Source organism: Thermobia domestica, chromosome 6 (assembly GCF_964235325.1).
Source record: "Thermobia domestica chromosome 6, izTheDome1.hap1.1, whole genome shotgun sequence".
NCBI lineage: Eukaryota > Metazoa > Arthropoda > Insecta > Zygentoma > Lepismatidae > Thermobia > Thermobia domestica.
The window spans coordinates 98,904,430-98,918,197 of NC_137459.1; the positions used below are offsets into that span (position 1 = coordinate 98,904,430).

At 37.5% G+C, this 13,768-nt stretch overlaps 1 protein-coding gene across 1 annotated transcript in view; it reads left to right on the forward strand.

Annotated features, from left to right (window-relative positions):
- The window catches only part of LOC145687711 (uncharacterized), a 99,247-nt gene that overhangs the window by 38,513 nt on the left and 46,966 nt on the right, over positions 1-13,768 (forward strand). Inside the window, exon 3 of the mRNA XM_081761164.1 lies at positions 2,707-2,836. Within this exon, the coding sequence (XP_081617290.1) occupies positions 2,707-2,836 (130 nt within the window). The remainder of the gene's footprint in view (positions 1-2,706; positions 2,837-13,768) is intronic.

The window sequence follows — 13,768 nt, forward strand, 5'->3', positions numbered from 1 at the left end:
TCTTCCAGATTACACAAGGGATAACCACAGATGCATCATTTCTCATTCTCAACTTTTCAAGACATAAACTCTCGCTCCAAACTACACAATAAACTACGACTTAGGCCATGTAAATGACAACAATTATTCAAAGCGATTTGCCTGTATATGCATACTCGCGTGTCCTGGAAGATGTAATTGAAACAATAAATCGGATTCGTATGTTTGTGCTTCACGTGACCTAGGAAATCTGACTAGCAACAGCCAGTCAGAGTTATTTGCTTGTACCGTAGGCACCCATATGTTAGTACGTGAGTGGTGCAGGGTTGGCCACCCATCGCCTATTGGAAGAAACAACATGGGAACGTAACTGGCTCTCAATAACCGTGAAAGAGAGCGAGGTATACCTTTATAGTTACTAAACATCCATCATAGAGGAAAAATAACTCCAATAACCCTGAAAAATTTCAATTTTTGACAATTTTTTAACTATCCAAGATAACGAGCTAGGACTACCAAAACTACCAAAACTATATTTATAATACACAAAACCCCTTCCAAAATTAGGAAGTCACATGACGTTGTGACATACCACGTCAGTAGTGTCAATGACCCAAAGATCACGTGACTGTGGTGAATGATCGAAGGTCACATGACACTACGACTTCATACCATATGAACGGGATCAATAACCTAGGTCACGTGATCATACCCCGCCATTTTCAGCCACTCAGGAGAAATGTTTTTGTTACAATGTGGAGTTCATACGGTATTAAATACTAAAGAACTTTGAATGTGCGTTACCTCGTTGGTCTCATTTGTGTCGTTAGTGTGGTAGGAGATTCCAAATATTTGAAAATTTGGGAAACTGTAGCGTCCTTAGTATGCAGCAATGAGTAATAAAATTTGGTAGTCTAAGTTTTCGTTCAATATGTAGACTTTGTCGGTATGGTGTCATATACCAAACTATTTATTCCTAGTGGTGTTCGATTCGTACATAATTTTACTATTTTTAATCTATTGGTTTAAACATTACACAGTTGAATCAAAAATTAAAATGAAATGAAATCTTTGTTTTACGTCCCACGGTTATGCCGGTTAGGCTAAAGGAGACGGTGATGTTGACTAATGAATGAAATGGTGGAATGAAGAAAGTGGGAGGAAACGGGAGAACCCCGAGAAAACCCATGCACACGGTGTTTGTCCACCACGAAGTTCACTTGGCGGGGGCTGGGATCGAACCCAAGACCCCAAACACCAGAGGTGAACGCTCTACCACTGAGCCACCGCGGCCCCTACAGTTGAATCAAGTTGTTAAACTCACTCTACATATATAAACTTAATCGAAACATCTGGAGTTGAAAATATGTAGGATGTCTGGCTTGGCAACAGTGAGAGAGTGGCCTCAGCGCCAGGCTTCTGCTGGTAACGTGTTAGGGCAAACTATATACTACATGAAGAACAGTAGAGCGGTAATATCAAGTGAACTGCCAGGCGGTGATAATGTAAAATGTGCGATCTCTCTGATTTTCAAAGAGAGCACATTGTTGGCGTTCGGTTAGATGGTGCGAGCGCGACGAAAGTGCAAAATGTGTTAGATACGCCGCGAGAGATAGTGACCAAAGTGATGACGGCTTACAAAACTAACTTCTAAAGCACATCGGTGAAGAGGAACAACGGACGGAAAAAACCCCCAGTGACAGGTCCAGCCCAGCATTAAAGCGATTGCCACTCAGAACCGGTGTACGACTATGATGCAAGTGCCGGAGAAACTAACGCAACACCTCCCACAGCCTGTCGACAATTAGAATCTGCTGCGAGTTGCATAACATAGGCATACAAGGTCGGGTTGCACGGTCGGGTTTCACGCTTTAGCACGAAACATATGGTACCAAGGTCGTGCAATATGGACTGCTGATGACCAGAAACGTGTGAGGTAGTCGGATGAGTCACCGTGCATGTTATTGCAAACCACAGGCCTGTTTGTATGTAACAGTTTCCCAAAAATGCGTATGATACGCAGTTTCTCCGCCCAACCGTGAAACACGGCGGCGGATTTGTGAAGCTGTGAAGCCCAATATCCTGGTTTTCAGTGACTCCTCTGATGACTCTCATCGGTCGCGTAACTTCCCGTATTTATGTCACCATTTTATAGAACTATGTGCATCGTACGGTCCAAATGTTCTCTCCAGGCAATTACGCTATATTCCAGGATGATAATGTGTCCATTCACACAATTGGATCTATCGAAGTGTGGTTTCTGGAACATCGAGATGAAATTAAACACATGCTCTAGCCCGTCCAATCCCCTTCTGACCATAATTGAACATATATGGGACGTTTTGAAGATACAAATTCGACTCAAAAATCCGCCTGTGTTCTCTCTCACGGAACCGGTAAATACATTGCACGCGAAATGATGTAATATTCTGCTAACTACCATTTAGGACCCCTATGACTCCATTACATGTCTTATTAGAGCTGTTCTTAGGTTGAAAGATGGTCCAACCCATTTCAACCTGGAAAATTGCCCTATTCAAATGCATCTATTAAATTGATAATTCTCTGTGTGTATATATATGAGGTGCGTGTGTGCTTGTGTGTGTGTGTGTGTGAGAGAGAGAGAGAGAGAGAGATAGAGAGAGAGAGAGTCCATGCGTTTGTTTTTTGGTACTAAAGCTTTTTTTTCAGTTAAACAAGTTCTAATGTGTTTCATTTCTCTTTTAGGTAATCCACTTGTGTATGAATATATAGTGGTGAATTTACCTCAATTTTCTGATAATGACACAGTCAGGTATTTACTGAGTAACAATGAGCCTCTTGCTTCAAGTGTCAACGTAAGCCCAATCTATAATTTGTAAGTATGCTCCTAAACTTTAAAGTCTTAAACGATTGTAGGAAGATGGTCTATATATATACTGTACCTAGATTGTGATCATTCGTAACTTAGCGGTTAGCGTACACGCCTTTAGGGTAAGACATCCAGGTTCAATTCTCAGCGAGAGATCATATGATTCGTATACCACATTAAGAGTAGGTCCATGCCTCATATAACCTCGCTGTTGAAAGCGACACCACACTCAAAATGAAATGTACACTATATTTTTTTAATTACAAATTTCGAGTATTCATGTCACTATATATAGGAAAATTCAGAAACGTTGTTACTTTTATTGCAGAATATCAAGAGGTTATATATATATATATATATATATATATATATATATATATATATATATATATATATATATATATATATATATATATAAATAAACTTTAGTATAGATTGAGCTACATTCAACGATACAGCCAATTCTCTGCTTCTCTTTAAGCTCAATGATTGTCACCTGTTATTTGTGAAAATCCATATACAAACCGGAAGTCACAAAAATCGACCCAACTTATAGAATTTATACGACAGATTATGCCACACATCAGTGGGATGACACCTGCGTGTGACTAGCAACTTCCTCAGTCTATTGGTTGAAGTAATATCTAGAGACGACAGTGTACATTGTACTGAAGTAGAAGCGAGTGAACAAAGAAATGGAAATGTCTGGACGTCCACATTAAAGAGTACGAGTTAACCAAAACAGACGACTGCATCCTAACCAAGATGGCTGGCTGGCCTACGAGAAAGCAATTTTTCATATTGCTGAGGTGATGCGAGTAAGAACATGCTACTAAAAGAGTTATAAGAGCGTTCCACCCTTAGATTGCAGTACAGGAGTAAATGGCAATGATTTTCCTTATGCCCATGAGGTCCTCCGTGGCTAAGCGGTTAGCGTACGCGCCTATGGCGTGGGAGACCCGGGTTCGATTCCTGGTGGGAGCTCATGTGGTTCGGATTCCAAGTTAATCAGTAGGTCCACGTCTCATATAGCCTCGCTGCTGAACGGGACGCTAAACTCGAAATCAACTCAACCTTATGCCCATTGTTGCCAAACTTAGCCTGAATTTTAGAAATAGCTTTTTCTGCTAGATATGGATAGGTTATTGTGGAATATTGTTTTCTCTATCAAATAATCTGTTTTTCTCATATAAAGAAGAATTTTCAAGTATTGAAATAAATTGAAATAGTGGAATCTTGCTAATGACAAATTCTAAAGTCGCGTTAAATATATCACATCATCTGAAACTTATACAGCTATTAACACCATATTTGGTGCCAATGTTGGAAAAGTTTGCATTCAAAAAAGTTTTTGAATTTTAAAATAAAAAAATAAAATGTAAGAGAAAGTGCATATACTATTACAAAGCAATATCTAAAAAGTTGTGGGTCAGTGGTACAAGTCGGTCAAGATTTCTGAATGGGCCAGTGGGTCGAGTTTTCTGGGTGAGCCAGTGGGTCGTGGGTCAACAGATGTGACCCACTACGACCCACCACCCACCTTGACCCACTCTGACCCACCGACCCACTCTGATTTACCGACCAGGTCTACCTACTGCATTGTAGACAGCATCTGAACAGTATATTTTTCCACAGTCGACCATAGGATCTAAATACACGTTTCTGATTGGTTGCAGTTTGCGATTGTCCAAACCTGCTGGTGTATGTATTATGTATTATACCTAGGTAGTAACAGAAGAAAATTATCACTTTGTTGGAATTAAAGAAGAAGAAAGTTGAAGAAGCAGCTGAGCTTAAATTAATATCATGTTAGTCATGGTGGAACAAATGGAGCCTGCGGGGCTTCTAACGCGTTCTTACTACAAAAACAACAACAACTACTACTATTGCTCTCACTGCTGCTGCTGCTACTACTAGTACTTCAACTACTTATACTATGGACTCGTCCTACAAAACTGCACGCGTAACGTAAATAAATCACTTTTTTGAGTATTATTTATCTTACTTTAGTGAAAAAAAAGTATTATGAAAATTTAATAAAAAATAAAATATAAAAATTAAACAAAGTTTCCCTGAGCCGGGTTTGAACTCACGCCAAAAGCGGTTATAATTACTAACCAATTGAGCTAGTAGTCTCGGTCAAGAAGAGCGACAGTAACAGGTGTTTGATTTCTGCTATATTTATGATACTTGGCGAGAAACGGATAACTTGAACTAATCAGAACACTGAATTTGGTTCCTATGGCTAGGGTAGAGATTCATTTAAAAAGTATGCTTCTGAACACCGGTGAATTTGTCGACGTTTTACTTTCAAGGCCTCTATTACCCTTCCTTTTACATTTGTTAATATTTACTTAAATGAGATAAGTACCTCTAAATGAAAAAAGAACTTAATTCATTTTTCGATATTGATATTTGTAATTGTAAAAATAGCAATATGACTTATACTACTACTTGGCTTTCAAGATACACAGCCTGTGTGTTTTCAGAGGAGCTAACTACTGGAAAAATACATTTTTAAATCACTGTAAAATCTAAACTATTATACAAAAATGAATGTAACTATGTGTGCCTGATCATCACGGCCAAATCGGAAAGTCAAATGAAATGACTTTTGGTATATAGTTGGGCCTTAATCCAAACTGGGATGCAATCATATCACTTTCATTATAATAATATCCTAAGAGAGTAGTGGGGATCCGATTTTTTACGAAAAAATTGAGTATCTCACAAGCCGTTAAACTTACGAAGCTAAAATTCAGTATACTAACTCTTCATTGAAATTAAACAGAACGTCTCATAGCATTTTAAAAATTCTTCTTTATGAGAGGAGGCGGCATTTCATATATATGAAAAATTGCTAGTGGGTTGGTTTATAAAAATAAACGAAAACGATCGATATTGGTTGAGAAACAAAGTCAGAAACAAATTGCCAAACAAAAAACACAGTGCATCGCATCATATATTCATATATGCATACCATGCTCTTTCTACTAGAATAATTGCTGAAGCTAATGTCTTTTATTTGTAGCGCTTAGGGCACAGGACACTCAAGCAATAAAGTTGTGAGAAAAATAGATATAAAATATATAGTGTAAGCTTAATTACACGGAAAATTTAAATTTGGAATGTACGTTGGTTTACTTATTTTAATATGGAACTTCCAAATTGCATGCATTTTTCCACTGAAAAGTATCGATAATTCATCAAGGAAATAATTATAGCATGATAATTTTAATTGAAATTCATCGTAATTTGGCCCATGACATACACTTTACAATTTCTAATATCGCAAAGTTCAGATCCACAGTTATTGTAACAGAGCGGTGTTTGAGCGATTGACCGTAGAAATTCAAAGCGCGATTAGCAAGAATTACACAACCTGGTTTCATCACAACTATAAACTCTTTAGTCAGTAGAGAAGGGACCGTGGATCATGTGTCAGGGTTGCTGACAATGTGTTTCGGTGGTTGGTGGGTAGCAGGAGGCCGGTGGGTCATAGTGGTTCATGGTGGGTGTTGGTTCAGAGTGGGTGACGGTTCGTGGTGGATCTTGGTGGGTGGTGAGTCAGTGGGTCGTGGGTCGAGTTCACATTGACCCACGCCATCTCGGCCTCAGATAGTTCAGGCTCGCGGTTCCGTGTTCGATTCTCTGTGGGAGATTCTTTCAAATTGTATATGTCCTCGATATATGTGTGTTCGTGTCCCTGTCGCTCACGGTTACTGGAAATACTGTAAAATGAATATTACTAAATATAATAGAGACAAGTTACTTAGATATTTTCGGTGAAACAGAAGAGAAAGTAGTCTAAGGCACCTGGTTCCAGTTAATGGTTCGAATTACTCGTAAAACCAGCTTTTCCTTCATATCCTTGCGTGCTTTTATGTCTATTTTTGTTTTCTAATTTAAATTTGAATTCTCACGACTATAGTATTTTATCATTACCGAAATCAGAGTGTTTCGTCGTTATCGTAAACGTGTACAATTTGCTACATACACGAGTGTTTTTGACTGTTTTTAACAGAGCAGTCTTAGCGTAGTGGCGTGAGCATTCGCTTCGTAATTCAGGGGTCCCGAGTTCGATTTCCTCTGCGGTAATAAAGGAAATTTTTATCAACTTCAACATTCATATTTCTGAAGGGTAATACAATGAAAAATACTCAATTTCTTTCGGTCTTACAACTTAGAGTGGAAACGGCTTTCTTCACAGGGGAAGTACTTCCAATATGACTTCACATGTCTGTCTACAACCTTCATGCGTACTGTTTGATAACGTAACGTGTTTAGCAAACAATTCATGAATACATAAGGGTCATGCTTAGGACCTAGTTTGAGTCAAAACTACGTCTGAAATGATATTTTTTCCTAGCAATTATTCTGAACGTCTTCCACTATTACCCCTACTGCTAGAAATAATAATAATATTTTCGTTTGCCATTTCCAGCACGTTCCATATATCCGTTCAACCAACATTTGAAAGTACGAACTATTCTTCTTTACAGTCGCATGTATATTTTGTTAAAATATCAATATAGCGCATACATAATTCAAAGTCTTTTATCCAAAAAAAAAGCGTGTTACTACGTATCGTGTTACCATGTACCCCTCGTTTCCTTTTGAACACTAATCCTTCAAGAGTATCTCGTATCCTTTCTTTTACTTTTCCTGTCAACCTCAGTAGGATTGTTTACATTGCAATAGAACGTAATATTGATGTTTCAAATCTTCAGTAATAATAATAATAATAATAATAATAATAATAATAATAATAATAATAATAATAATAATAATAATAATAATAATAATATAGAAAACAAATTCCGTATGAGGACAGATTGTATTAAAATCTGTAAAATCAACCCTAACATTAGGCAAAACTTACAAATTATTCTGCATTGGGGACCACCAAAACCACCAGAATACATCCGCTACGTACGTCCCTACAACTAGTTAAATGCTAAAAGAAAGGTTTTCAGTCAAATTTCATGCGGTAAGTAGGGCTACTGAAATCATAAGAGCCCAAAGAAAAATTACGTTTTTAAGTTTTACGTTCCATGGTTATGACGGATAAGCTAAAGGAGACGTCGTTGACGAGAATGAAAGAAATAGCGGAATAAAGAATGTAGGAGGAAACAGAACCCCGAGAAAACCTACATACACGGCGTTTGTCCACCACAATGTTCACTGGGCGGGAGCTGGGATAGATAAACTGACACAAGCTGCAGAGTTGAGCAGGCTACGATTAAAACAACCATAAAGAAAGCGCTCAACCTTTTTGGAACAGGGTTAACCATTAAATTCACAAAACTTCTGTAATAATAATAATAATAATAATAATAATAATAATAATAATAATAATAATAATAATAATAATAATAATAATAATAATAATAATAATAATAATAATGGTATTAATATTTTTAAACTTGTCCTAAAATTAGGCAAAACTTATAGAGAAGTCGGGATTGGTGGAGGGTGTTCGGACCCCCAAGGACACACCACTGAAACTACCTAAATTTTAAATGAAAGCGTTCCACTTAAGTTTCATGTAGAACGTATTCTATTGTACATTTTAAGGAAAATAACTGGAATAAAAGTAACTGAATATCACTGAACAGTAAGGCATACAATAAACTAATTTTTAAGATATGCAGAAGTAATTATAAAAGCTTTGCTAGAAAAACCCTACACAGACCATAATAAAATCAACGAGCTCCGAAATACAAGATAACAAAATAGCCTATAAGATTCAGTCTACAAAGCAATTGTTACTTAAAGAATGGACATACACTATTTCGAGAATCAAGATAAGACGAGAAATGTTTACGATACTTTTCGTCTCGTTTCGGTTCTCATCTCCAAAGCGAGACGATAATTTGAGTTAGCCATGCCAAGTCTCGAATGTAAAATGTTAATTCTCGTCTCGATTTTGTTTGTGTTGTTTTAGAAACGAGATTAGAAGTTCCTCTTCTCCTGGGCAACACTAAACAAAACCGAAATATTCTTGCCAAATGTCACGTTTCTGCTTGTAATGGTATGTCCTGAGCGATAATAAGCTCCTAACTTTTAATCTACTATGAGATAATAATAATTATTCTAACTATTATTATAACTGAAAATTTGATAGGTCAAGTATTGAAACATCCGAGTATTCAAATATCTTAAGATATAAAACGTGTGTCATTGCCGATCAATCACCACCAAAAGTTCTAAAGTAAAAAAAGTACTGGTCGGTCGTATATCTGATTCGATTTAAGATTACTGGTCGACTGCCTTGACCACGGAACTACGATTACTGCGCGGTAATTAATTCGTCTTTGGTTTGTTTGCAAGTATAACATACACGTTGTATTTGAATCAAAATAAAGGAGATTTGTATTTTGTTTATAAAAAAAACCTGTAATGTTGATAATCTAGGGAATACAATGATATAATGCCCTCCGTGTCCTCAGTTACATATTCCTGTGTTTTGTCAATCAATTTGACTATTAACAAGCTACTGTTTTGAGCGAACATAAAAGCTCTTTATTTATTGGAGCCAGAATAAGTAACTCTTTAGATGAGGGGTTAGCGTTGTACTTTCCTAATTCCGCGTTCCGGTTTCGATTCTTGCATTCGCCTTTCGCACTTTTTAAAATATTTCATTTACAAGGCTGAGCTCCAGTTGGATGCTGCTAATTGAAACATAATCTTCAGTGGAGAAATTCAGTGATGATGTAATCCTGAAAATAAAGGAAGAAAAATGAATGTAGAAAACGAGTTACAGAGTTAATTCTGTTAATGGTTCCATATTTGATATTATACGTTAATTTCGTGCGTTTTTAAATTGTTGTTTTTTTGACACTTTATTATTTTTTTTATCTCCTTGTGTCTCAATGTGTAAATTTCCACAAATCAGGAACTCTGTTATATTTGCAACCTAATGGGAAATACGCTTAGTACGGATAAGTTCTCCAACTCGTTTGAGTGTTATCGAATTTTGCAATTTTAATATTTACAAATGAATTACTGCATACCAGTATTTAGCATTTTCAAAAGTCTTTTAACGAATAATGAAATCGACAAGTTCTTCTTTCGAAGTAGTATTACTCATCAATCAATGGCGCCGGAACCTAGGGGCTCCCAAAATTTTCACTGTCGGCTGGGTTCTTGCCCGAAATGATGCATCCATACTTTAATTAATTTGCAGATAGGACTACTGTTAATAGTTTCAAAACTCAGCGCAAGGCTTTGTGTTTACTAAAAAAAACCTACTATGTATACCGCAAAATGTATCGGTATATTACTTGATACACATATATGTATAGTCATTTAAAGAAAGTTAACTTGTTTATACAATCCCTCATTTGAGTTAGAGGTTGATAATCCCTCCAAGATTATTTAAATCCCCCTACTGTTATCTTCTCATCGGCGCCTCTTGTGTCCGTATATTTTTTCTGGTACTGTGCTGTATACTGTGAGTACAAGTATGCAAAGACTCCCTTTTGTCATTTCGTCAGCCAGCGTTTTGCCTCACTCCTGCACGAAAACACTCTTTTTTACGATTTGTTCTTTTAACAGGTGGGAGCAACTTTATGCTGCTGTTCTAGCTACTCTACCAGGCATAATTAATCTTGGAACGTTCGTAGTTGTGTTGCACAACTCACGGATTTTGTATCTCACGAATGTATGTGGCCCACTGTACATTGCGTGAAGGAATGATCAACTATTTTATAGAGTGACACTGGGGCAAGATAATATTTATGCACTTTTATGCATCGAGAGATCGACTTATTATGCTTAGTGCTAGATTTTTGGCATGCTTGTCTAATTGTTAGTGTCTGTTTACTCGGAACCACTAACATCTCAGGCTACTATTGGTACATGGTAGCGTCGTTAATTTATTGAGGAGTGCCAACGATTTCTGTGCCAACATTTCTAGAGCGCATAGACGTTGCATGTGATCTCAGCGAACGCATTCTAAAAACTTACATTGTCAAGTCTCAGTGGCGAAATTAATGTTGTTATTGCGTGGATCGCAATTTAGTACAACACTTAACCTTGTTTACTCTCGTTGCCAGAAGCAGCTCCTGGGACTGCTACATCGGAGAAGTTCTAGAGGTGAACGTCATATTCTTCTTCAGGCAACTCTGGACTGCATCTTTCACCATGACAATGCCTGGCAACATGTGTCCCCGAATATACAAGCCTTCTTCAAGGAACGACGGATACCGCTGCTTCCCTGATCTGTAGTCTGACATATCGCACATATAACAGGTGTTAAAGTATTTGGTGGACAACTTGCTCGTCCCGGTCCTCGAGTAGACAGCTTTGATGTCCTATAGACACAAGCAGTGTGGGATGCTATTTGATCCACGGCTGTTTGATTTGATGTTAGAACGTATATTGGCTCTGATTGCAGTACGTAGATGTTTGATGCAATACTGTTTTATTACGTTCAGACATGTTTTATGTATAATATTGCGTTTGTCAGGAGAAATACAATCTACTGCTCTTGTCTCCAAACATGGCAATATCTCATTGTATGCTTTTCTCCTTTCGCTTCTAATCATTCCCATCTCTCTTCCCACATGTTTAATTGTTTGACTACTTTCGATGAAAAGAGACATAACATTGAAGAAACCTATAGGAACTCAGAATTACTCAACTTATCGGAATCAAAGGATTCAATCCAGAGAGGAACAAATTCTTGTTTGGAGGAATCAAATTGGAAAACCAAGGAAATTTGAATTGCTTAACATTGCGAAGTCTAAAGATTAGGTCCACATAAAAGAATCTTTCATGGGAATGGATCGAAATGAATCAATTCCGCGTAGAGAACGGAACTACCTATCACAACTCAGCTGTCTACTTAATGTGCTTAACTTAATTAGAACTACATAGAATGTGATTACCATTGTTCTACTGCAACTCTAAAAATAGTAGGGTCGCGGTAACTCAGTAGTGAAGCGATTACTTCTGGTGACTGGGTGTTTGGTTCGATCACATCTCGCGCCAAGTGAACTTTGTGGTGGACAATTACCATGTGCGTGGGTTCTCTCGGGGTTGTCCCGTTTCCACCCACTTTCTTCATTCCACCATTTCATTCATTTCTCATCATCACCGTCCCCTTCAGCTTAGCCGACAAACACGTGGGACGTAAAACTTAAAGATTTTTAAAAAGAAGTGCCATTACATGATTATTAGATAATATTGTATAATGATTATAATATAGATAAATAATAGCAATTGCTTTATTTTGAAGTGTAAATTTCAGAGAATTTAATACGTTTTTCTAAAATCATCAGCAGATCAGTAGGTAACTTGAAAATTCAGTAGATTTACTGAAATATCCATAGGATTGGCTACTAACATGCCCACTTGTGTGAACAACTGGTATTGAATACAGGATTGCCAACAGTAAAGTGTGCTTGTAGTCGCTCAGACTTTCAGTGCAGGTGACCGAGTAAAGCAAATAACATCCAGTGTGTGCTTTTGTCTTCCTCCCTCTGTCTAATCTTTACGCAAGACAAATGACCAAGCAGTCCATGCCTATTTCAACGTATTAAAATGTGTGTAAAATGGCTGATCAAGGTGAATCCAGCAAAAGGGAGAATTTGGAAAACCCGGTCAGTCAGTACATGGAAATTCAAATATTTTGCAGTAGTATGTGATGATGGCGGTTCATGTCTGTTGTGTAATGTATCTTCCATACCGAAAAATATAACATTGAAAGACTATAACTTAAAACAGGAGGGCGAATATGCTTCACTGGATGACGAAGTTTTTAAAGATTTTGGGAGACCTTAGATTACTGATATTTCTCAGTTTTGCTATCAGCGATTTTTCTAAAAATGCAGTACATAATCGGCTATCGTGCTTCTCTCCTCCTATTAATTATAACAGTAAGTTATGACTAGTAAGACTTCTAGTGCCTTATGCAGAGTCGTTTTGACGTATGATTAGTGTCAAACTAAAGGTCTGACAACTGCAGGAAACATGTTAGTATAACTCTTTAGTATGGCACTAATAATGGGCGGCGATTAGGGGGGCAAAGAGGGGCAGTTGCCCCCCACTTTTTTGGTGTAACCCGTTTGTGTATATAGTTTAATTTGGAAATGTAAAGTTTTTGTATGTATGTATGTTTATAGAAAAAAATGGTGCTATATAATATTCGCCGTTGCGTGAGTACGTGATGGTTATCCTCCCGTGGAGTTAAGAAAGCTGCAGAAATTCCGTTTTAATTGCCACGGAAAATAACCCAAAAATTAACCTATTGCAACAGAACAATTTCAACACACTTTCACTTCTTATAAGGATTCAATATATTAATCAGCCGCTTTGAATTTTAAGACGTTCAAGAGCAAGGAATCAAATCTCTGTTTAAGAGTACAAAGGGCTAGTACATACTTGCGTTGGTCTTGTCAATTTACTTAATAAAATATGAAATACGATATAAGGTATTTTAACAAAAAAAGATAGTATCCTATTAGTTATACAACCTCCCGTCAAGTCTCGCCCCCACTTTTAACGTCCAACGCCGCCACTGGCACTAATAATGCGTCAGAATGACTATACATACGGCTCCTAGTCTTCAACAACACACACACAAAGTCACCAAAATTTGAGTATTTGCACGAAATTTCTCGGAACGTTTCTCTTAATTAAAATAACGGCAGGACAAAGATTCATTCCTTTCTTATCAGATCATTTCAGCTCCATGACGATAGGATGAATATTGTTCATATGTACATAGGTTGGATAAAAAGTACTGGCAACCCTGCCGGCACGCGCCAGTCTAGTGACGGAGAACCGCGAGGTGGCAGCACCGGAGAAGACAATCTCAGTTGAGGAACTTAGGTGAGTGGGAACGCTGTTGAGTCAGTCAGTCAACGAGAGCAGTGGCGTCAAATTGCTATCGCGAGTGGAAGCGCTCTAAACACAATGTTCACTAAACAT